Source organism: Buteo buteo, chromosome 1, assembly GCF_964188355.1.
Source record: "Buteo buteo chromosome 1, bButBut1.hap1.1, whole genome shotgun sequence".
NCBI classification, from domain to species: domain Eukaryota; kingdom Metazoa; phylum Chordata; class Aves; order Accipitriformes; family Accipitridae; genus Buteo; species Buteo buteo.
The window spans coordinates 70,299,975-70,323,089 of record NC_134171.1 but is presented as its reverse complement, the minus strand read 5'-3'; the positions used below and the strand labels follow the sequence as shown (position 1 = coordinate 70,323,089).

The following is a 23,115-nucleotide window of genomic DNA, read 5'->3' as shown; positions in this document are numbered from 1 at the left end:
GTCCCTTTTCCAGCTTGCCAGAGCTTGCAAGACAACGACATTGAGCCTGAGTCACAACAAACATGAAGATACAACATCACAGAGCTTTCACAGATAAACAGAGCTATATCACAGAAGGTACTCACTGAAACACCTCCCAAAACTTTGTTGTTTTGCCACCCAGTGAAAACCACAGTCCCAGGCTCAGTTCCCTTCGCAATGTTTTGTGGTAGGCAGGCACTTCAGAAGAGAGTCCTCAAAGGGAGCAAGTTGAGCTTGGAACTGTGTAAGACTTGTCTACAGCAAATGCCTTGGAGATGGATTTGCTTTTCTCCTGAAACTAGAGTATGTTTACACAACGCTAACAGAATTCCAGCCAGCAAATCTACACCACCAGTATGTGCGCTGTGGTTTCCAGTCCTGATAACTTCAGGACTGGTGTGCAGACAGAGCCAACCCAGAGTCTGAGGTGTAGATATGCTCTTACACCCCTAACTCTGGGCTACAGGAAGGGGCAATCCTTGAGAAGGACCCTGCCCTGGGGTTTGACTGGACAGCGGAATTCCCTCGCCTTTCAACCTCACCCACCACCAACGTGCAAGGCCAGAGTTCACTAACCTTTCTGATCCAGAGTGATTTGAATCCATATCTATCACTTGCGCGGCAGGTCAGAGAGGACGCAAGAATCAGGAGAGCAAAGGACGGAAAATAGTTTATTGATTTTTCATGTTAAACTGACTCCCTTGAAGGAAACATTCATTGGGCCAGCGCAGGGAAGAGAATACAATTTTTCCCCATTCCTAGAGACATGCCCAAACAACTAGACTAGAGTATTTTCCTCTGCTCTTTTTCATAAACACACACCTGTGACTCATAATAATTACTAATTAAAATTAGATGTGGGTGATTCCATAGATATCCAGAGGAAATGAACCAGTGAAAATACAGGTCCTGTGTTTTTTTGATACAGCCAGATAACAGAGTGGGCATTCTGAAGATCAAAAAAAGTGTATTAGGAAACAGAGGATGGCTCTTAGATAACATTTAAGCCTCTAAATTGATTTTGTGATCTAGGCCAGAGCTTTCACATAGATATAGGAATAACTTAAGTTCCTGGGGCTTCACAGGGCTCAGATAAGCCCAGTGAAAAATCACTGCAGGTTTTCTGGTACATGTAGCTCTTGGAATTTTGCTCACCTAAACTACATTCCAAAAGATGGAGAAATTGATCCACTGTTGTTATACCTACTTTATATAGCATTTCTGCCAAGTTCTGAATTATCACAGGAGAAGAGATAGCTTTAACTGAAGTACTTGAAGGGCCATCAGAAATCTAGCAAAACAGAGCATTTTTCTGGCATTCTTAGGTTCACCTCCCATGCACAATAAGCACACCGAGACAAGATCCTCTGATCAACTGAACGAAATTGATTTGCTATTAATAGAAACTCTGTTTCTTCCTATCTTCTGAAGCCAGAAGAGCATAGAATCATAGAACCGTAGAATCATTTAGGTCAGAAAAGACCTTTAAGATCAAGTCCAGTCATCAACCCAAACACCACCATGCCCACTAAACCATGTCCTGAAGTGCCTTGTCTATACATTTTTTGAATAGCTCCAGGGATGGTGACCCTGACAATGAATGAGCACTGTCTCCTCTCCTCAAGAAAGACTGTCATAAACTGCACTGGTAATAGCCTGCCTTTCACAGTATCTTACTTTAAATATGTTCATATTACTTTTCTTATTACTTTTATAATTAATTATATTTTTGTATTGCAGAAATTAATTTATTTTTCTCTTGGCTTCTTATTTCCCAGATGTAACTTTCGATAAGTGATATATAGCTTCATATGTGCTATGCACATACTACTAATGGAACAACAGGTGACTCACTCTTTTTCTATCAGTAGATTAAAACTGATAAGGCATTTCATGTCAGGAAAGGGTTGATATGGTGCAATTTACCAGCACTGATCCCTTGTCTTACTCAAGGGTTTCTCGTCATAGTCCCTTCCTCACCTTATATCAGGATCAGGGAGATAGCAGGTATAAGAGAAGGCAGAATTAGTTAGATTTCTGCCATGTAGGGAATATTTTTCCCATGAAAACTTCTATTTCCTAAGTGTTCTTGGTATTGTAAACCTCCTCAGCAGAATGGAAAATATAGTCTTTGGTTTCAGTACAGGTCGGTTTCTGCAAGTTTTGACAAGATTGTCCATAAATGTCAAAGCTAAGCACCTGTAATGTTCGGCACGTTTTATATTCTCTGAATATTTTGACTTCAGAAAATCTGACGCCATTCTATGACCTGTACTCCTTATTTCCAGAGCAATAAAAAGAACTTTCTACTCAATAGCCATCTCTGCCACATGAAGTAAGTCTTGAGCGCAGGCTAGAAATTAGGTCTCTGATATGTCAATACAATATATTAAATACAGATTAACGAGATTGACCTTACTCTTTAAGTTAAGTAATTGATGTACTTGCAACAGTCCTTTAAGACAGTTCTGACAAATATTGTGTGCATTATTTAATGTTAATTTTAGTTGTACTACTGACATTCGTGAGACTGATTCTGCTAAATATTTATGAGTAACAAAAAAAAGCAAACTGTTGTTATTTAGATTAGTATGCCAAGACTAAGCAACTTTAAGCGTAAGATGAAGCATTCAGTGCCTTCTGCATGGTCCTGCAAAGTTCTCTGGGAGAATTAGACACAAAATAATCACACAAATCCTGAAGCTGTAATTTGTAATTAGAAGCAAAGTTCTACAGAAAGGAGCCAGCTTGATTTCCCCTCCCTATAATAACAAGAGGAAATGGTAAGTGTGTGTTTAGGGAAGATTAAAAAACAAAAGTCTGCTGAGTTTCTTTAACAGTCACAAGTGTACTTCAGCAACTGTTTTACTTCCTATTATTTTATATTACAATATAAATAACCTGAAAAATGCTATGTTTGGAGACTTAATGAATAAACCACTGTGGAAAGTGCAGTTCATCATCAAACATAATTTTCATTACACGCATCTGCTGTATCTTCTTGTGTATCAGCCAGCACATCCCTTTATTATTATTTACACAGAAGTCTTTGAGAATGATACAGCACAATGATATCATGTTGTCTTACCCACTCATAGAGTTATTAAAAATGTTTACATTACAGCATTTTTAAAAAAAACAAGTTTTGGTCCTAACCCTTTGAGTGGAAGTGTCCTCAAACACACCATCCCTGACAAAACCCCCTGATTTTGAAAGCTATTTTTTCAGCATTAGCAAAGTGGAGCCTAACAGTGCCTTCACTGTAGTCTTGCATGAAAGTAATCACTTTTCTGTACTTTTCCTATGACAAATTTATTTTTCCTATATGCTTTTCCTGGCTGGTGCAATTGGCATGGCTTGACTGACAATGAGCCAGAAAGATGTGAGTGTAGGGAAAACTCACAGCTCTCTCAGCTGTTGGCACAGTGGAGGGCAAGAGCATAGCAGAAGTGATGCATTCAAGCACAGCCCTGTGAGTTAGTATTACCTGCCTGCCAGCTTGTGAACACTACTGGCAGTGCACGTAAATGCAGATTATTCACACCCTTGTAAACTAAGAGAAGGTGTTGGAAACTAACTGCATAGAAAAATGTAACAAACTTTTGTGAGTATTCCTCAATGGTAGGAGCAAGTGAGTGCTGTTGTTTGATTCCAGGATTTTAAGAGGTAAAGTAAGTTGATTTGCAAACTAAAATGGATCCTGAATCATGCTTGAAATAAAACCTTTTGTTAAGGATGTTAACGGCACATCTCATGTTTTACTGTGTACTGTTACCAGACTAGAACTATAGCCCTATTAGGACACCAGTCTCATGTATTCCCATCATTTGGGAGACCATCTTTGAATCATGATGCTATAGTTGAGTCTTACGGAGAGCATCTTAGTAATTCTATCCACCTACTCTGAAGGTGATACAATGCCAAAGGAAATACCAAAGTTGGTGGTACTGAATAATAAATTCATATGACAACTCATCCTAAACCTCCAGAGTCCCCGTTCCCTACTTGCTGGGCATTAGTGATTTGAACATATCGCTACCTACATTTTTGAGTTTTAAGATGACATTCAAAGAAAGCTTGTGAATTTTCATTCATGCATATGAAGCAGAAATTATAAAATATTTCTCTACTAAACCGGTTCCTCTGCTTTCTAAACAAATCCTAGTTATGCACTTGCCTTCAGAAAAGTAACTTAGAAAAACCTCATGAGTACTGAAAAGACACATTAAAGAATGACTCTCATACTTTGTTAAAGAGGAGGGTGGGGGGTGGGAGGGTGGAAATCCCATTGTCAAGTGAAACAAAAAGTAGTTTTGAATCAAGGAAGCTGATTAAGAATACACCCGTGGTTTTTATGACTTAAGAAAGCCCAGCAGACGTGATAATGTCACAGGGCCATGTTATAGGAGATAGCACAAACATACAAGCAAAATAAGCTCATTATCCGGTCCAACAAATGCCCATAAAGTCTCTTACTTTTTACTTCAGTGCAGCTCAGTAAACTATGAAATCCAGGAGAAAAAGAAGAAATATACTGTAACCAGAAGAAGATACAATTCAAGAATTTATCTCAGTAAACGCTAAAGTAGACATGGACAGAAGAATACGTACATTAAGATCAAAAGCACTTTCTGGAATCAGTGATGACAGAAACCAAGATGAATATGACACTATCTGACTAGCCTAGGTTTAGTTGTAAGCAGCACTGGCCAAAAACTGCATTTAATACAGTACATTTAAGATCCAGTAATGTATGTGGTTGAAAAGGAACGGCAGGGACAAATATAAAAGGATCTGCTGCAAATACCGTCAAGTAGATACCAAAGCTAGAAGTGGAAAAGCTTTAGAAATTAGACTACTTGTGATGTTTTTGAGAAGTGGGAAATGACAAGTAAGTTCTGTGGCACAGAGTTTATTTTAATGGAACAGCAGTAAAAGAAATGACACAGTGGAAGCATTTTGTGTGGTCCTGTTCATATTTTCACTGGATGGACAGAGTGCTGATTCCACCATAAGCTTTTATTAACAGCCAAATCCGACAAAATGTGATTTTAAGCTAAAATATATACATATATAAATTGTTTATTATTTAAATTTCAAAACAATCATAGCATTCAGACTAAGAACTAAGCTCTTGCCAATTTTATAGAACATAACACTAAGAAGGTTATATATCAGTCTAAACATTTTCTCAGTATACTGCAATGAGAAAACAGTTAGGGTCTTCCTCCCTGCCCCCCCTTTCTTAAATGCATTCCTCCCTCTAAAGTTTGCTTAGTGCTTAATTCTCAAATCACAACGTTGCTACTCTCAGCTGGCTTCACATTCTGAGCAAATTTTGCCAACAGCCAAATGTTCAAGAACTTAAACCACTGAAGAATGTATGAATGGCAGCATCAAGTAAAACCACAAGGTCCATTTAGTTCAACAACCTGTCCCTGATAGGAGCCCCTGGGAAGTATCTGCCGGGTCCTTAGATATTTTGAAGCACTTCCCAGTGCTTTGGAGGGTGCTCTGAACAGCGTACCCTCCACTCCGTTGTTTTTCCAGCTTTGATACTTTGGACCTAACACCCCTTCATCACATTTGTTGTCCCCTGTAGTCACTTCATTTCTCCAAGCTTTTGCTTCCCTTATCCCTTCCACCTTTTCCAAGCAAAAGTTCTTTGGTCTTGCTAGGGCTTGACACCATCCTGTTCCTAAAAAGGTACTGGTAGAGACCAATAGCAGCAAGCAAATACCTAGGGAAGAGTGTAAGAGGACAAGCATGAAATGGTATTTCACCCAGTACTATAGAAATTGCTAACAATTTATGGCCTATGTCTTTTGTATTTCATAATCTTCTGTGGACATTTCTCCCATGAATTTGTTCAGTCATGTTTAGAAACCGTGCAAGCTTTACACGGCTCCCACCTGCTGTAGTCAGGAGCTACACAGCTTAAATACAGCTTTGAGAACAACATTCTTTTATTTATTTTGAACTTCTCAGCTCCTGACATAACTTGATATCCTCTCATTCTTGTACTGAAAAAGACATTGAGGGGAAAAAAAGAAATAAAGTCAATCCCTACTCACCCCACAGTATTCATGATATGAATCAACGAATTTGAGAGTGCTCAGTTTTTAGCAGACTGCTTTTTAACAGGTGTGTGAAACAAGAAATTACATTCAATGGAGAGATTGTCTTGAGGTAGCACTCCTCTATCCCAACTCACCCATCCAGATGGTAATAGGAGCTAACAGGAAATAGATGGGGAAAGACTTTCTATGCCTTAATTATCTTCCAGGGTGAACTGACTTTTTTTTTTTTTTTTTTTTTTTGGCTGCTTTCATTTTGGTTTGAGTGCTTCAGGACCACCAGAGCACAAAAAGGCTGCATATGATCAGATTTGTCTTTGTCAAGTACTTCCTTGCCTTCTATAGAGCTTTTGGGTTTAGGGGGTTCAGAGTTTAGAAACTCCCGATAGCCCTGATGTGCAGTATTAAGTCTTGTATTGGAAGGCCAGATAGATAAAGTACATGACGTTTGTACTTTGAGACAATAAAGATGGTTGGAACATCTATCTAGCAAAGACAACCTTGCATGACAGAAGATACTGGCTTTTTAACAGTTTTGAATAGATTGGGCAGGTCACAGCCATACAACCAGGAATCAAGAACCATTAATTAGCCCAAAAAGGCCTGCAGTAATGAATGTAAGCCTGGGTCAAAACCCAGTGAAAAGCTGGGGGGGGGGGGGATGTGTGTAAGAAAAAAGAAAGAAAAGTTTAATAATGACAGAGCTTGAAAAACAAGAGCATGAATAAGTCTGGCTCACACAAGTAGTTAAGGAGAACTGGGCAGGAGGAGTGTACTTTGCTTCTTTTATTACCATACAGACTGCACACTAGGGAAGCAGATTCACAGCATGGTGCTACAGACAGTGGTAGGCTAAAACCGTTTAAGAGAGCTAGCTCTGTGACAGTGCTACTCTAGCACAAATCCCTGGTGTAAGCTATAAACAAGTATAAAAGAACCAAGATATCTCCAACACAATTGCCCCTGACAGACTACACCTATACAGAAAGCTACTTCAACCACTCTGGGGAAGCAAATAAATTCTTTTAAAAACTCTTTGACTCTATAAACCCCAAATAAAAATAGCTCTTCTACTGTACTGAAGCTTAGCTAGTTACTATAGAGAACAAATTTTAAACTAAATGGGAAGGTCCACACAAAGTGACAAAGCATATCGCCCACAAGACGGTATTTGGTGAAACGTGAAACATTACCCAGGGTTAATTCCCTCACAAATCTTTTCCGAGTTTCTTAAAACTTAGCCAGATTGCAACTCTTTTAGCTGAAATTTCCCATACCAGCTGTCTGCCTTGGGCTGAATTTATTTTGGAAAACTCCAGCCAAAACTATTCAGCCATTTCAGAGAAATGCTCTCACAATCTTTTATTTGGAAACTTTTAGCACTCTAATACTTTACAGTAGAGTTTCTGAAATTAGATGGGAAAGGAGAGAGAATAGAAGATATACCTATGGCCATTTATGAAAGTCTGCCCAATTTTGGCCAAGCCTAAAAATGCACACCCCACAAAACAATCACGGACATGATCCGGTGTGAAGCTATAGGGCAAAAATCAACCTTTTGCTATAATAGCTGCTTCCAGGTATTGTATCCTTGGGCTGGGTTGACTGTTACAACCAAAACCAGAAAAATCTCTCCCCTGTGCTCTCAATGATCTCATCATCTTGCTACTTCAGCAGGATGGGAAGAGAGCTCACAGGCAGAATATGTATTATACAACATGGGTAGGAAGCACGTGGCATTAGTTGGTACTAGCTGGGAAAGGAAGGAAAATCTTCAGGATTGGGGGGTGGAAATGGGAAGGTTAGGGGATTCAGGGGGGGAAACTGAGGAAATGGGTATTGGGTGAGAAAAATTATGACAAAACAGGATACAAAATGCTGCAACAGTGAACCTGGGAAAGGGACAGAGACAGATGAGAGCTCTGGGGAAGGAGAACAGGAGTGAGTGGATAACTAAAGGCTAGGGTGGGAAAGCACTCAGACTTGAAGATGAGTCTGGGCCCAGTTTGAAGACTGAGAAGGAAATGAGCACCGCAGCTGGGTGAAGCAGGGTGCAGAGATGCCTACTTCTAGAGCAAGAAATTTAGGGCTGCCACCAGAAGCCAGAGAAATGGACTGAGTGAATGCAAGCTTTTGTCCCCACTATAAGTGAATTACATTGTTTTTAAATTAAAGTTTTTTGTTTTTTTTAAATAGGCCAACTCTTTAGTGGAATAGAATGGACAACGCAAGCAAATCCCTGCCTTCAGCAACATCCAAGAACACTAAATACTTTAGAAAATCTGAACCGGGGGTTTCAGAGTAAATCATCCAAGAAACAGACAATTAGTTATCACCTATGAAAATATTCAAGTGACTTTGCTAGAATCATTGTGTGAGAAGCTAAAGATGGAGTCCAACTTTCCAGAACAGCAATCTGTCTTAATCAAAAGACCATGTCCTCCCTTTCTGCAAGACTTCACCTCATTCACTGTATACTTTTCAAATTTCCAGATGAGCCAGAAGTAACAGACTCCTTTCACTATGCTATTTTGATTCATTCCTAAAACAAGGTAGGGAAAAAAGAATACATAATTACATAAAGACTTCATCATAATTTATGGGAACAAGAAGATGGCACAATGTAGATAACCCTAATTTTTGACAAGATAAACCTATTTGTCATTGCAACCTTTGCAAGATAGTTTTATCAATCTTTTTTTCATTTAATATGCAAGACCTGACTTTCTCCTCACTTACGCTGTTCTGCTGGTTTAATGAGGTTGCCCTTGCTTTATGTTAACATGAGAGCACAATTAATTCTTCTGTCTGGAAGAAATGAAAACTACAGTATCTGGAGGAAAGCAGTCTAAACAGATATTTGATGGGAATGATATACTCAGCAAATAGTATTTCTGAGAGTGCCAGGGATGACACAAACACTTTGTTGGTAAATACCAAAGACAAATCATGTGCTGTTTTTTCAGGTATACCCAGATAAACTATCTCCTTTTAGAAGTACCACTACTGGATAACAAGCCTTCATAAAATCTGAAAAAAGTAAAAGAGGAAAAAAAAAAATCACAGACAGAGAAAAATCAAAAGCAAATTGCTACTGGAGGCAGAAAAGGGAGCTTAGGGAAGATGACAAAAACTTAACAGAAAAAATGATTTTTTGGTTACCTACATCACTGCTTTCTTGTAAGGTTTTATAAAAACCACATTGAATAAAAGTATGAAAATACAGTAGGATTGGGTATGTAGGATACAGCAAGAAGATGTGGTACGTGTGCTTCCACTGAGGTTTACATATCTACGTACTAGGAAGATGTAGAATAACTTGAGACTTAGCTGAGAAGCAACACAAAATAAAGACTGTCTCCTGGTTGTTCAATACATTGAAGGGCAGAAAATCAGAACATAATGAAGGTATACGTAAGTCACTGAAAGATTAGGTAGCTCTGCTAAAAGATTAACAATAGCCCATAAGCATTTCCATGCACTAAGATTTTGGTTTAAATCTTTGCCCCTTTAAACTACCAATCACATTGGTGGTTTTCCAATGGAAAATGTACCTTTAGAAAGTGCTGTAATTCCCCATGTCACCTGTCAAATAATGGGAAATAATATCTGCAACAGACAAAACAGATACACCATAATGTTTGAAATATTTAGGACTAGTCTTAACTAAAAGCAGGAGAATAAGCTTTAATACTGAATACAAGCTATCACAAGATCCTGGCCTAGTAAGTAGGTATTACATTAAACATGACATTGGGTTTAAAGATTAAAAAAAAATAAAAAATAAAAAAATCATACCAGACAGAACATGAGGATTAATTAAAAGACAACTGAAGGATTAGATTGTGTGGTTTTATTTGTTCCTAAGAGTAGAAATTCTCTTAAGATGTGTGGTCCAAGATTAGATTCTACCCTGAAGCACCAGAATGAACACTTATTTATTTTACAACTGATTTTCAATGGTTATTGCTGGCAGGACAGCAACCTGAAGCAGTTGTATTGAAAAACAGACAAATAATACCTTTATGAAAGAGCAGTAAGAGTTTATAGTTCATCTTTTACTTGAAGTTTCTAATCAGTTTAAACAGAGTGAGAAACACATTTTTAAAGGAAACGCACAAATGCAGAAAACAAGACAAATCCTTTCATGACGTGTTTTCCGATTAAAATGCCTAGACATCTAGACATTACTTTTTCATAATTCATTGCTTGTCATGATAGCACTTGTTCTAGGGTGAATGAGAATCAATTTTACAAACTGCTTTCTCCTCTGCTGCTTCAGATTACAGATTATATGAAACTCCAGTACAAAAATATGGTAAATATTGAAATGCAACAGCTATTAGCTATTTTGTTTGGTCAATTCTGTAAGCCAGATATTGTCCCCCAGGCAATGTTACAGTCTTATATTCAAGAAACCTAGGTAACTCCTTTTGCTAAATATTCCTTTTAGTTTAGTAGCACCTTCAGTTAGGAGGACATGAGTTTTTCCTTACAAATCTCATTTTCCTTGAATTGATTAATTAGCTAAATTTACATTAGCTTTAATTTTTTTTTTTACTCAAGTTATAAATATTATTTCTTTTGGAAGTTATTTCCCTTAATTATTAAAGAATAAACTGATGAAAACTAGATAATTTAATTGTTCTTACTAGCTTGGCTTCAGTAACCAAAATCAATTCAAGGAATTGCACAGAATCCCATATAGTTCTCTCAGTGAGCTTTTTACTGATATGTAGTACGAGGCTCTCTGTAGAACCCAAACCCCATGCTTTTCCTTCCCAACTTGCATTCAACTGCCAAACTTCAGTTCAAACAAGTAGCAGTGAAAAGTTTAAACACTACTAATGCTAAAAACCACATCTCCTAGCGCTATACACAGCAAGAGCAAGACTACTGCATCCATGCCCACCCTCAGCTGTAAGTCAAGTCACTCATCACAACCCACCCCACCAGCAGTTACTACCCTTCAGGTATTCCAATTACACAAGTGAGTCATCCCATACATTGAAGAGCAATCCCTAACTCAGTCAAAAGCAAGTGACAGTCGATATAAACTGTGTTTGTAAATCAGCTGGGGGCGGGCTGGGGTGGGCAGCATGGGGAAATCACACTGTTAGCTCAGCTGCCGGATCTAAGTCATCTTTGGGCTTTCCTGAAGATGGGGGAAGATAACCAGTCAACACTGTGATGATGGTAAGCATCTTCAGTCAACACTAGAAATTAATCTATAGCCATAAGCCATCTCAAAACTTAAGTGTTGCAGAGCTCTGATGTTCCCATCTTAAACAAGGACTTTTTACCTTCCAATTTTAAAAGATTTCAACAAATGACATGTTCAATGCTACATTGCATGTGTCTGGAATTCACTCCTAAAGGAGTTTTGTATATTGAAAGAAGCATTCGAGAAAGAAGTTTTCAAAACTGCTCCAGGTCAGCCTGTTTTTATTTACATGGGAAGTCACTGATCCCATTTAATTCACTTGAATTAATGTATTAAATATTGGCTTAACTGTACCCTACTATAATTAACAGTGGTAATTCACTTCAGTGGGATCAGAGTTCAGATATTGAATGCTTTCAGTGATCCCAAACTTACTTTCTCATTTCATATATAATTATGTATGGATTATATCCTCTAGCAGCATCCAGTATTAGCATCATCTTAATTACTTGTGGGTTTTTTTCCCCTCTTCCATTAAACTAAACCACGCTAATACTGTTGACTAGCTGCAAGAAATGTTTATTCTGTGGTGCAAGTGGAGAAACTGTCACAGGTAATTGTTAGGCTGATGTAAAACAGCTTGTTGAAATGTCAGCCTGGAACTACAGCAAATATGTCACGTGAAGGATTACTTAAAATTTACTTCAATGAACAATGTTTAATGATGGTTTATACAGTTTTATAAAAGCACCTTAACACCTTTCTGATCTAAAACAGAACACTTAAGTATTCCAAACCAACAGCAGACCACCCAATACTTTTGCCTGGAAGCCTCAGCAATCCCATCTTTGGAGGGCAGTGTACATACTCTTAATACTATGAACATTTTAATTGCATTTAGATTATTATCTCATGCTCTGGCAAAAACCTATTGCATTTAATTAAAGTAGTAAAATAGTGTGGTTGTTAAATATTAAATAAACAGCTATTTTTGTGTATACATGCAAAGGAATGCAAAGCGTTCTTGTAATCAATCGATCAGTGTTTAATAACCACTTACATATCATGACAAAATTTAGGAATAAGAGCCCAAAGTTACCACTGATTAAACAAGTCAGGCTCTTGAAGCGTAGCATTCTACTGCATGTTATAACCATGTACTCTTCAGAGCCCCAAACCTGCACTTCCCCCATGTAGGCAAGTATCCGCTGATGTCAATCTGGGGTCACTCCGATGATTGCAAAGAATTCTGATGCATTCCGCTTAAGCTGCAGAGCTGGATGGTAAATTCAAGAAAAATATCCACTAAAAACAATCTCCATAATTCATTCACATACCAAAACTCAGTAACAGCAATGATGAACAATTATGCTTTCAGTTAGACCTGGCATAGCAACAAACTCTTGCTTTTTGTGTTACTAATCCAGATCCATCCTGAAAATAGGAGCTATAGGACCGCCCCCCCCAGTCATTTTGAAACAAAGACACATATTTATGGTTGACAATGTGTGAAGTCTTCAGGATTTCCCAAGTTTACTACACTAGCTTCTGACTCTCCTTCTTTCTTTATAGGACATAATGTGATTCAGCCGCAATTACTAGGTCCAGGCTTGTCACCCTGACTTACTGCAAGCGGCACTGCGCCCTGTAGCTAGCCCAACTTACTTCACAAGGTGGCCATATAAGTTGCCTGAGCACCTGTTTCACTTGCAGTTCTTGCCTTAAGACAATTACAATTATAGCTGGCTATTGCTTTGGGAGAGGTGTGGATTTTTCAAGCAACGACCTGCTGCCTAGAGATGTGGGTCACTTTGTACTCGGTGAAGCAAGGATTTGCCTTCCCAATAACCAGTAGCTCTCCATGGTCCTTCAGTCTCTTCAATCGCTTCATTTATTGCACACGAGTTCATGCAGTTTTACTAATCAGTACTAGTGATCTGGACATCTGGTGCTCTCTCTAGTGTATAAACAGATTTCAAGCCTAAATCATGTTTCAATCATTTCCCTTAAATTATTATAACACAGATGAAGAAAAACAAGTCCCAAGAGTAAGACTCACTTCAGCTCTTGATCTCTCTTCGTTCATGTCAGATCAAGCCTTTGATTCTCAGAAAACAACCTACATGCCAACTCTACAATAAACACCTAGTCTGGCAGTCTTCATGTTGGGTTATCAATAACTTGAGCTTGAATTAGAGCTCGGAGCACTCCACAGCCTAGTAGCATGCCTATTTGTGAAGACTAGGGCAACTACAGAATTAGATAGCAAGTGATGCTTTAAGCAGGTCACACATGTCTAAGTAACTGAGGGTCTGGGCAAGAGCCATCTGAAGTCTAAGTAATGTACAGAGTAGCTATAAAAAAAGAATTTTTTTTACATCAATAGAAGTCCAGTATTCTACATTTACACCAAACAAAGCATGGAAAATGGCATGTACACAGATCTTCAAGCCAGACTGCAAGCTAGTATTGACACCATGTGAAGCATCCCATATGAAACGTAAGGTAGCTTATCTCTCTTCCACTAAACAGTATGCTATGCCTTTTTGGGAAGATGAGAGCAAGCACCAAGGCAGCAACTGAAGAGCTTTAGTTGTGCACCTACAGACACAGTGTTGGCACACATTTCCCCTACAGATTGAACTAGAACAGTAAAACCCAAAATATAGTTTAAATTTTAAATGGTATTACATACAGAAATTGCATTATCGCAAACTTTGTGTTTAAAACAGTATCATTATCTGAAAAATCTGCTTCACGGTGAAAGAAGATAGACAAAGGAGATATGGCTTCAACTTCCAGCTCTGCCAGAGACTCCCTATGTGAGCTTAAGCAAAACATAAATGTTTTGCTGTTCTCCATTTTAGAAACCAGGAGCAGCAAATACCTCTTTTCTCCCTCTCCTGCCATCTGCCTTTTTTGTTTACACTGCAGTACTGAGAAGACACACAGACATGACTTAGTCAAAACACAGTTACTCTCATTCATTTCAACAGGAGTTTCTCAAGATCCTGGTCACTCAGTTATGTCCCTCTTCTTAGTGTCTACAAAGAGAATTAAGCCAAGGCTTAATTAAAAGAAAGGCTTTTTCACTTATGCTAGGAATCAAATTTCTGTTCTGCGAGGCAGAAAGGCCTAGTGTGATATCTTCCAAAAAAAGTTTTAAAAACCTTAAATTACTACTATTTGAAGTGATGATTCAGATTACTGCCAAGTCATGATTTCTTAGAACAAATACGTCTTCCATTTTATGTCTCATTTATTTCAATACTACCTTAATCTTATACTACTCAATATTTATCAGATGTTTCTCATACAAGAGAAGAGAAAGACTACTTAGCAATAACATCTTAGATGACAACACAAAAGGTATGGAAAATACAATCCAGTAATCAAGGAGTGATATTTGCTATATAACACAGCTAATCATAGCAATTCACACATAATGTACTAGTAGTCTGTTATTTATCCCTTTTTATGGTAGTCTAGTTTTCCATTAAGTCCATTTAGGATTATAAACTGCTGCCTGCTTTGACAGAGAAGGACAATGCTCCAGCTACAGCTTGCGGGGGGGGAGAGCAGGGAATAAATCCACATTGCACAAGTTAAAACAAGATGATTCCTACCTTTCATTTCTCATCTACCCTATAATTCTGCTTTTGATACTGCAATTAAACATAAAAGTTCAGGATATACTTTTATACCTTGCCTGAAGTTAGAAAACTGCCAACTTTTCAGCCAGGGTGCAACCTGCAATTCTCTTTTTCTTTAATATTAGCAAGTGAAGAAAATGTAAAAAATGCAAAATTTAGAAGATTGAGGTAAAGTTATCATGAAGTAACACTACTAGTCAGACTACAACAAAAATCTGAAAACCTAAGACTTAAAAGTAACTGTAATTCAATATGCAAAAGGACCTAACCCATTACTCTGTTGAAATTAATGAGCACTATTCCATCAACTGTAACCAAAAACAAGTAAATTAAGTGCTCATCCACTTACCAGAGTGCATCTTCAAAAAAGCAAAGAAGGCTTTAGAGATAGTGTTTTGAGTCTTAACTTGAATTTTTCTATAATTCATTCTTAAACAAAAGAGAAAGTTCATGCCTTACTAGCTTTTATAAATATCTCTGTAGTTCCCTTCAGTTTTCACATTAGTCACAGGGGACTATAAATTATTAAATATTTTAAGGTATGGCCACAATAGGCCATCACAGAATAAAGGTGGTCTCCTGGCTACCTCTCCCTTCCCTGATAGCATTACCCTCAGCATATAGCTCTAAAGAGTTTTATAATGCTTGAGAAACAAACAACTCTGAACTCCCTTGGTTAAGTTTCTTGGATTAGTTGCTATTCGATAAACTAGCTGATTTTGATACTGCTGCAGTAGTAACACAAAATCATCCACTATAATCTCAGTCTCCAGCTGAAGAGTACCAGTGTAAAGAAGGTATGTGTCTTCAAAGACAAGGTTTGTAAAAAGAAATTGGGACATTACTTACGGGTCTGCTGGGAAAGTCTTGTGATTTAGGGTACAGGAAAAGAGCCAAAGCCTCTGAAACATCTTTCACACAGGGACATACCTATAGCATACTGCTCGGATCATTGTTTTAGTTAAAAGCTACTCGGGAAGCATTTAACCTTTATTAGCCTAAAGTATTGGCCATTACTGAATACAAATATACACTTTCTTCTCCTAAAACCTTTAGATCCAACATGTCACTGATTTGAATTCAATTCTAAACTTTAAGTATCTTCAGCTAGCAGTCAGCTTGCTAAAAACAATGCTAAGATTGTTTCTATTTGACAAATAGGAAAAAAGTATTTTCTGAGCATAAACCTTGTAAAATGTTTAGTTTTATAAAAGCTCTCTTTTTTCCATGGATCAATATTATTTAAGATCAGTTGTCTTTGTAACCAGTACACCTTACCCTTTCAGATTTGGAGAAGCAAGCCAAAATACTCACATAACTACCCTAACATTTAGGCACAGAGTTGTAATTCTTAGCAAGCCGCATTTGTGAATATCTGATTATTTTTTATCTCATCACTTTGAAGAAGCAGTCTTGTTTGCTCATCATTAAAAGTATGCTTTAAGCTGGCAACAAGTTGAGAACTTGTCTTTTCTTAGCACCCCCTGAAGTTAACATTTGTAAAACCACCTTGTAGGGCAAATTGGTCAATTGCTGACTTTATGCTTTTAAGAGATATAGCACTGTATTGATTTCTACTGAGAAGCTGACAACTCTGACACACTAAAGACTACAGATTCCCAGGACTTGTCTCATTCCAAACAGCAGCCAAAGTGTGCATGTGGGGAAAAAGAAAACAAAATAGTTAACGAATGTAAGATAGTGTTAAAAGATGCAAAGGAAATTTCATTTTCAGACTGAGCAGGAGAATATGAGAGATAAGTATATCAAGCTAAAATACTATTCCTGTTTTCACTAAAGCCTGCAAATTCATGATCAATATCAAAACAGCTCTACTATTCCATCAGCATTATTTATACTAAGAATGTTTGTTTTTGTGAATTTTCACTGCAAACGTAACTCATTCTGGCTTTTCTTTAGGTTTACCATTTTGGATCTCTAGCACACATTAGCAGTTAACTGTAATTCACAGCACTTATTGACACCTTCCAAAGAAGGATGCGGCTAGGCAATATATAAGCTTTAACTAAATTAAGATTACAAGACCTTTCCGTTCTCAAACTCAAGTCTTTGGAAAAATCTGCACCTTCAACAATTTTGGTGCTTAGTCACATAAAATTGCTCTTTCAAGTGATAAGATCCCAGTCAATTTTGTGTCTGAAAAAAATGAGCAAGGAAAAAAAACGTAGCAGCTAAGTACAATGTATGCGTAGTAACTTCCTGCAATGGTTTGGCAGGCCATTTTGTTTACCCCAATTCAAATACCAAGTACTATATCAATACACAAAGGCAGTAACTTGCTTTATTTTCAGACACAACCCTCTAGAATCTCATTGCTTAACTATGAGAAGCCTTATATGACTAAGCACCAAAAACATTAAAAAAAAACAAACGTTCTTGCACAGATATTAAATACCAATGCAACATACCTACAACAGTTACAAAACAACATAGAAAAGATTTAAGATGGATTTAGAATGGCCACTGCACTTGTTTTCAAGTAACAGTGAATATCAAAGAGCAAGACACAAACTCATTAGTAATGAGTTTGCATTTTTATACTGCCTTTCAGACATGGTCACATATTATTTTGTCAGCAGCAGTTGAAGGAATTACTAGTTGTACTCTCGCTTTTAATCTACTCCCTCCCTCATCATGACTCACTGTTCATTCCCACAGTCTTACCACAGATTGCTTGCTTCCACCCAATAATATGAATATACTTATTTTAAAGGACCAAGGAAGGACCAAGGATCTGCTTCACAGATTAATATTTAGTGAACAGCAATGGAAGCATCGAAAGAGGCTCAACCATGGAAATGGTAATTTCTGACAATAAAGTAGAAACGAAATATTGGAATGCACAGCTTCAGATTGGATCTGCTGTTGATAGAAGAATAAACTACAGCCTTAACCACTAAAGAGCCTTGGGCACCTTAACATCTACTAAAAGACTGCATTAAATTTAATTTGTAAATACAGTTTCCCTCCCTAACAGTAAAGCTTAACATCATCCAGTTTAACATAGGTATCATAGGTTCTTAAAACCTTGAACACCATCTGTGATTTCAGAGTAGCAGGATAAGTAGTCAAGCTAGATTTCAGCTTATTCAATTACACTGTCAAGAATAACAATTCTGAATTTGAAACAAATACTGGCACCTATCTTGTATGGACATAGGAACCCTGAAAAAAAAAAAATTATAAAACCAGGAATAGGTCTCTACAGATCCAAAAATTATGCCTACTGAGGCAGGGGCAGAATAAGCAGAACAAGACTGCGCGGACAAGGCTGTTCCTAGTCTACTGATGTGCTGGTTTTGGCTGGGATAGAGTTACTTTCCTTCATAGTAGCTAGTACGAGGCTGTGTTTTAGATTTGTGCTGGAAACAGTGTTGATAACACAGGGATGGTTTAGTTATTGCTGAGCAGTGCTTATACAGAGCCAAGGGCTTTTCTGCTCCTCACCCCACACCACCAGCGAGTCGGCTGGGGGGGGCACAAGGAGTTGGGAGGGGACACAGCCGGGACAGCTGACCCCAACTGACCAAAGGGATATTCCAGACTGTATGACATCATGCTCAGCATATAAAGCTGGGGGAAGAAGGAAGGGAGGGGACATTCAGGGTGATGGCGTTTGTCTTCCCAAGTAAGCGTTAAGCATGACGGAGCCCTGCCTTCCTGGAGATGGCTGAACACCTGCCTGCCAGTGGGAAGCGGTGAATGAATTCCTTGTTTTGCTTTGCTTGCATGCATGGCTTTTGCTTTACCTATTAAATTGTCTTTATCTCAGCCCATGAGTTTTCTCACTCTTAGCCTTCTGATTCTCTCCCCCAACCCACCAGGGGGGAGTAAGCAAGCAGCTGTGTGGTGCTTAGTTGCCAGCTGGGGTTTAAACCACAACAACTGAATAATGTTCTTCATAGAGCAGTATTACTTTGACTTCCTTAGCCTAAAGATAACGGGTGCTGCTTTGAAATATGTACCCTTAACTTGGACACATTTAATTGTTTATGTAACCTTTGAACTCCTACCTGAACCATTCTTGGGGATGGTTCATGCAGAATGTATTCATGTCCACAAAAGACCAGTCCTTGAAAAGAACTGATGAGAAAATACATGCATATATTATTGAAGCATGCAATAAATAACGTAGCATGACATGGAAGATAAAAGAAAACTTCAAAGTATCTTTGAATCAAAGTATTTTAAGTGTTACTGACCAGAGTTCAGAATTACCACAGAATTACCTGTGGTAGAATCATTAAGCAGGGAACAGTGGCTTAACAATACAAAGCTAGGATGGATAACTGCAATCTTACCTTCTTGGAGAAAAACAGGAGAATTACACACCTAATAAGAATAACTGGATAAATCACGGGAGTTTTGTGGGTTGTTGTTGGGGGGGGGGGGGGGGGGGGGGGGGCAGGAAAAAAAATGAAGTGGTACATCAAAAGTACAAACTGTGCTTCAAATAAGTGAATAGGAACATGCAACTCCTTGACACTATATAATAAAATCCACTGAACTGATGGACTTGGTGAAAAGCACGAGTTCAACCAGCTTCTGCTGGACAGGAATTCTGCTGTTGATACACCCTTTACGTGGAAAGGTAAAGTACCATTAAGGTGCTCCTAAAATGATTGAATCCACATTTAAATAGAGAACTCTGGCTAGTCAGGGACTTCTCTACAAGGTTCATTATCAGGAAATGCCCATTTTAATTACCCTCCTAAAGGCTACAGAATTCAGCCAGAGGACAAAACTGTTCAGTAAACAACAGCTAGCTTCATTAAGTATATAAAGGATTTCCACAACTGAATCTTTATCCTTCTTTGACAACCTTCCCATCTTCCTCTATTTCACCTTCTTTCTCCTCTGGAGGATGCTGTATCATTGTTTGATGAGCCTCCACTACTATTAGCCTTTCCTTGCTCACTATTAAGAGTGTCAGAAGTTTTCCTTGGCTGAGATTAGTCTGGATTGAACATCAACTTTTACAGTGCTAGGAGGAAGAACGGCTTTGATCAGTACTGAACATTTTAAAAGAAACACTTTACTTCAACAGCCTCTCTTTCTAAAATCTACTTAATTTTTTTAAAAGGTGAAATAACTAGTAATTAGATTACGAGACATTAGTAGAGGTGTTATATATTCCTACCCATAGCAAGTAGACAAAGCATACATTTTCCTTGCAATGTTCTTTACTTCAAAACACATTAAAGAAACTCCATGCTATGAGTCTGAGATTACCTTGTGTTACACACTTGAGTTCTCAGTACTTTAGAAGGTGCATTGGACCTTCAGATTCATTCCTACTGTTATTGTAGGATGTTGGAGCATTCCTAACTCTCCTGTTTTGAACAGCTATCACATTTAGATGACCTAAACTCAGTATATCTATATTAATGTATATACTATATTGAGTAATTTGGAAAGGTTCAGTTTTCTTCATGCCACTGTCATCTTCGTTGCATTACTGGTCACTGGAACAGGCTCCCCCAGGAAGAGGTCACAGCATCAAGCCTGTCAAGAGTTCATGGAGCATCTGGACAGTGCTCTTAGTCATATGGTTAATTTTAGGTAGTCCTGCAAGGAGCAAGGATGTGGACTCTATGATCCTTTTGGGTCACCTCTAACTTGAGATATTCTATGATTCTATGATCTACTTGACAGTTACAAAGAAGGCTAAATCCATGCAGACAGTCATTAAGCAGAGGGAGAAAAAACCTATACAGAAAAGGGTGCAACACATTAACATAAGCAATGATGAGAAAATACTACTGGTAATGTCTTTAAAACTTGTCTGTTCAAGAAGAATGCTCTTTAAAAAGAGCAACTTTTAGGTAAAAGACTCAACAGTAACACTATAGAACAAACTATTTCAATACATAATCATTCGGGGAAGAAATCACCCCCACCCCCCCCCCAAGAACTGTATTATATCAAATCAATTATTGATTCTCGGTCACAAATACATTCTTTTAAAGTGCCCAGGTTTTTTTCCTCTCAGATAGTACAAGGGCACTCAAACTCCAAGCAAAAGTAATGCAAAATTACAGACTACAATATACTGTAACACAAGATAATCTTTATTTCAAAATCGTACAAAGTATAAACACAAAGATATAATTACACTGAAGTAAACCCTGCTCTTTAAGTATTTAAGTACTTAAGCAACGATACTGCCATCAAAAAAATGCCTTTATTATTTCTCAGTAGGAAATTTTATCTTATTGAACGATACATCATGAAATCTATTGTTGTACATCTAGGAAATTTACCAATAGAGCTCTCTTCCACTGGGGTGTACACTTTGATTTGTCTCATGTGAGTGTCTCTTCCATTTTGGTGATTAGCTAGAACAGCAATCTGAATCATAAACGTGCGAATAGGCTTCTTATGAGTATCTGTTAAAGGAACATGAATCCAGCCGCTTGGTTCCACTAATTCAAGTTGCTGCCAAAAACAAGACAAAAAAGCAAAACATTCAGAAACAGTTAACATACTTAATATAAATGATCACATAAACCTGTTTAATAGAGCAGAGTCTTGCAAATCAGATTTTAGTTACTTTTTCAAACGAATCTGAAATAGTACAGTTGCTCATAGCTAATTTACTGCTCGTGTAATTGGATACAAATTAATTTGGTTGACTACAGTTGTGTTTGCTTTTGCTTTCCAGAATCTACCCTTCATTTTGTGCCTTAACCTTCAAATAAAGATCAATATAAAAAAAATACAGACTTGAGTACAAATCAAAGAAAGTCAAAGCAGTACTATTTGGATCTTGTTACTGAAGCACACTGCTTCAGAAAATATGACAGAAAATATACATCTTAAAGTGAAATTGTTTTATCTAGGTACTCTGAACTAAAATATGCTAGAATGACTTATACAGGAAACTAAATCCACACAAAGTCTGGTTTTCAGAAATTCCTTAGATTATTAGGGGGACTGGGGAAGAGGAAAAGGAAGGTGACAGAGGAAAAAAATACAGGATAACTCACAGACTTCATCTCACCTATGTGGACAAATGCCTGGCCAATTAATAATTGCTGCACAGCCATTTAATCACATTCTAAGGTCCATTTTGACTTGGCTTTTATACAACAAGCCAAGTGTAATATGATTTTTTTTTTCCTTTTTTAATTTTAATCCTACAGAAACCAATGTCAAAGCAAGCAAAGAATTGCATTTCATTAACTCTAAACCACATCACTGACACATCAGCATGCTGAAATCAAGCTAGATGCTATGCAGAAGTGTGGTAACAGCTTTTGTTTAAAGCTAGTTGCCCAACTTCAAAGCACAGCTCAACACACATATGGAAGAGCACACAAGTAAGCAGAAGTCGGGGGGGGGGGGGAACAAAACCCAAAACAGTTGTCCACAAGCAAGTGAATTTCACACAACTAAGCAAATAAGAAAGCTGTTCTTAGCAGCTGAGTTCCTCTAAGGAAGATCTACGCTTTGAGCAGCTTAAAACTCCTGACTTTCTCCTGAAAATACTGCATGACAAGCATCCTGTCAAATGCCTTGCCTTTGCTGAAGCTTTCAAAAGACCCATCTGAGATCTGCTGTTTTAGAGGCAGCAAAACACCCTGAGGGAATGACCCAAGAAACAAGTATAAAAAAAGGTCGATAACTATAAGTTTAAAGAGACAAAAAAACCTCTCACACCTCCACCTTAAAAAAAGAAAGAAAAAAAACCACAACCCAAAACTCTCCACTGCTGTAGGCTCTCCAACAGATAATTTCCAAAGCATTAAATTCCTTAAACCTTAGCAGCAAATCTTTTCACTCTGGAAGCTAGACACTTCCAAACACACATTCACTTATTTCTTGTAACCCTGTCCCTTTCAAAAAACCTACAAAATCTTTTTTTGCCTAGGAAACTTCAGGTAACAGCTGGCTTTACAAAGTGAAAAAAAAATATGTACTGTTGAAGTGGCTTTACAAAGGGGAAATTTATCATGCTGAGGTATTAATCAACAGTTTGAGCAAGTATACTTTCCATCTCCACAGTGAACAGAAAGGATGAGGATCCCAGTAATCTTTTATTCAACTAGTACTAAGGTAAAGTGGCTATGATTTAGAAGAGAATTAAAAGGCTATTGCTAATTAAACTTGCATATACAAAAAATGTACCACTTTCTATAGGTTGACATCACTGGTTTCAGACAGTTCCAACATAGTT

General features: G+C 37.8%; 1 protein-coding gene across 4 annotated transcripts in view; it reads right to left on the bottom strand.

The window, feature by feature from the left end:
- Positions 1-20,992: 20,992 nt before the first annotated feature.
- ANAPC10 (anaphase promoting complex subunit 10) overlaps positions 20,993-23,115 on the bottom strand; it is a 39,672-nt gene continuing 37,549 nt past the window's right edge. For all 4 annotated transcript variants that reach the window (XM_075035504.1, XM_075035511.1, XM_075035486.1 and 1 more), the window contains exon 5: positions 20,993-21,374. In XM_075035504.1, coding sequence (XP_074891605.1) covers positions 21,144-21,374 — 231 coding nt within the window. In that variant the 3' untranslated portion in view covers positions 20,993-21,143. The remainder of the gene's footprint in view (positions 21,375-23,115) is intronic.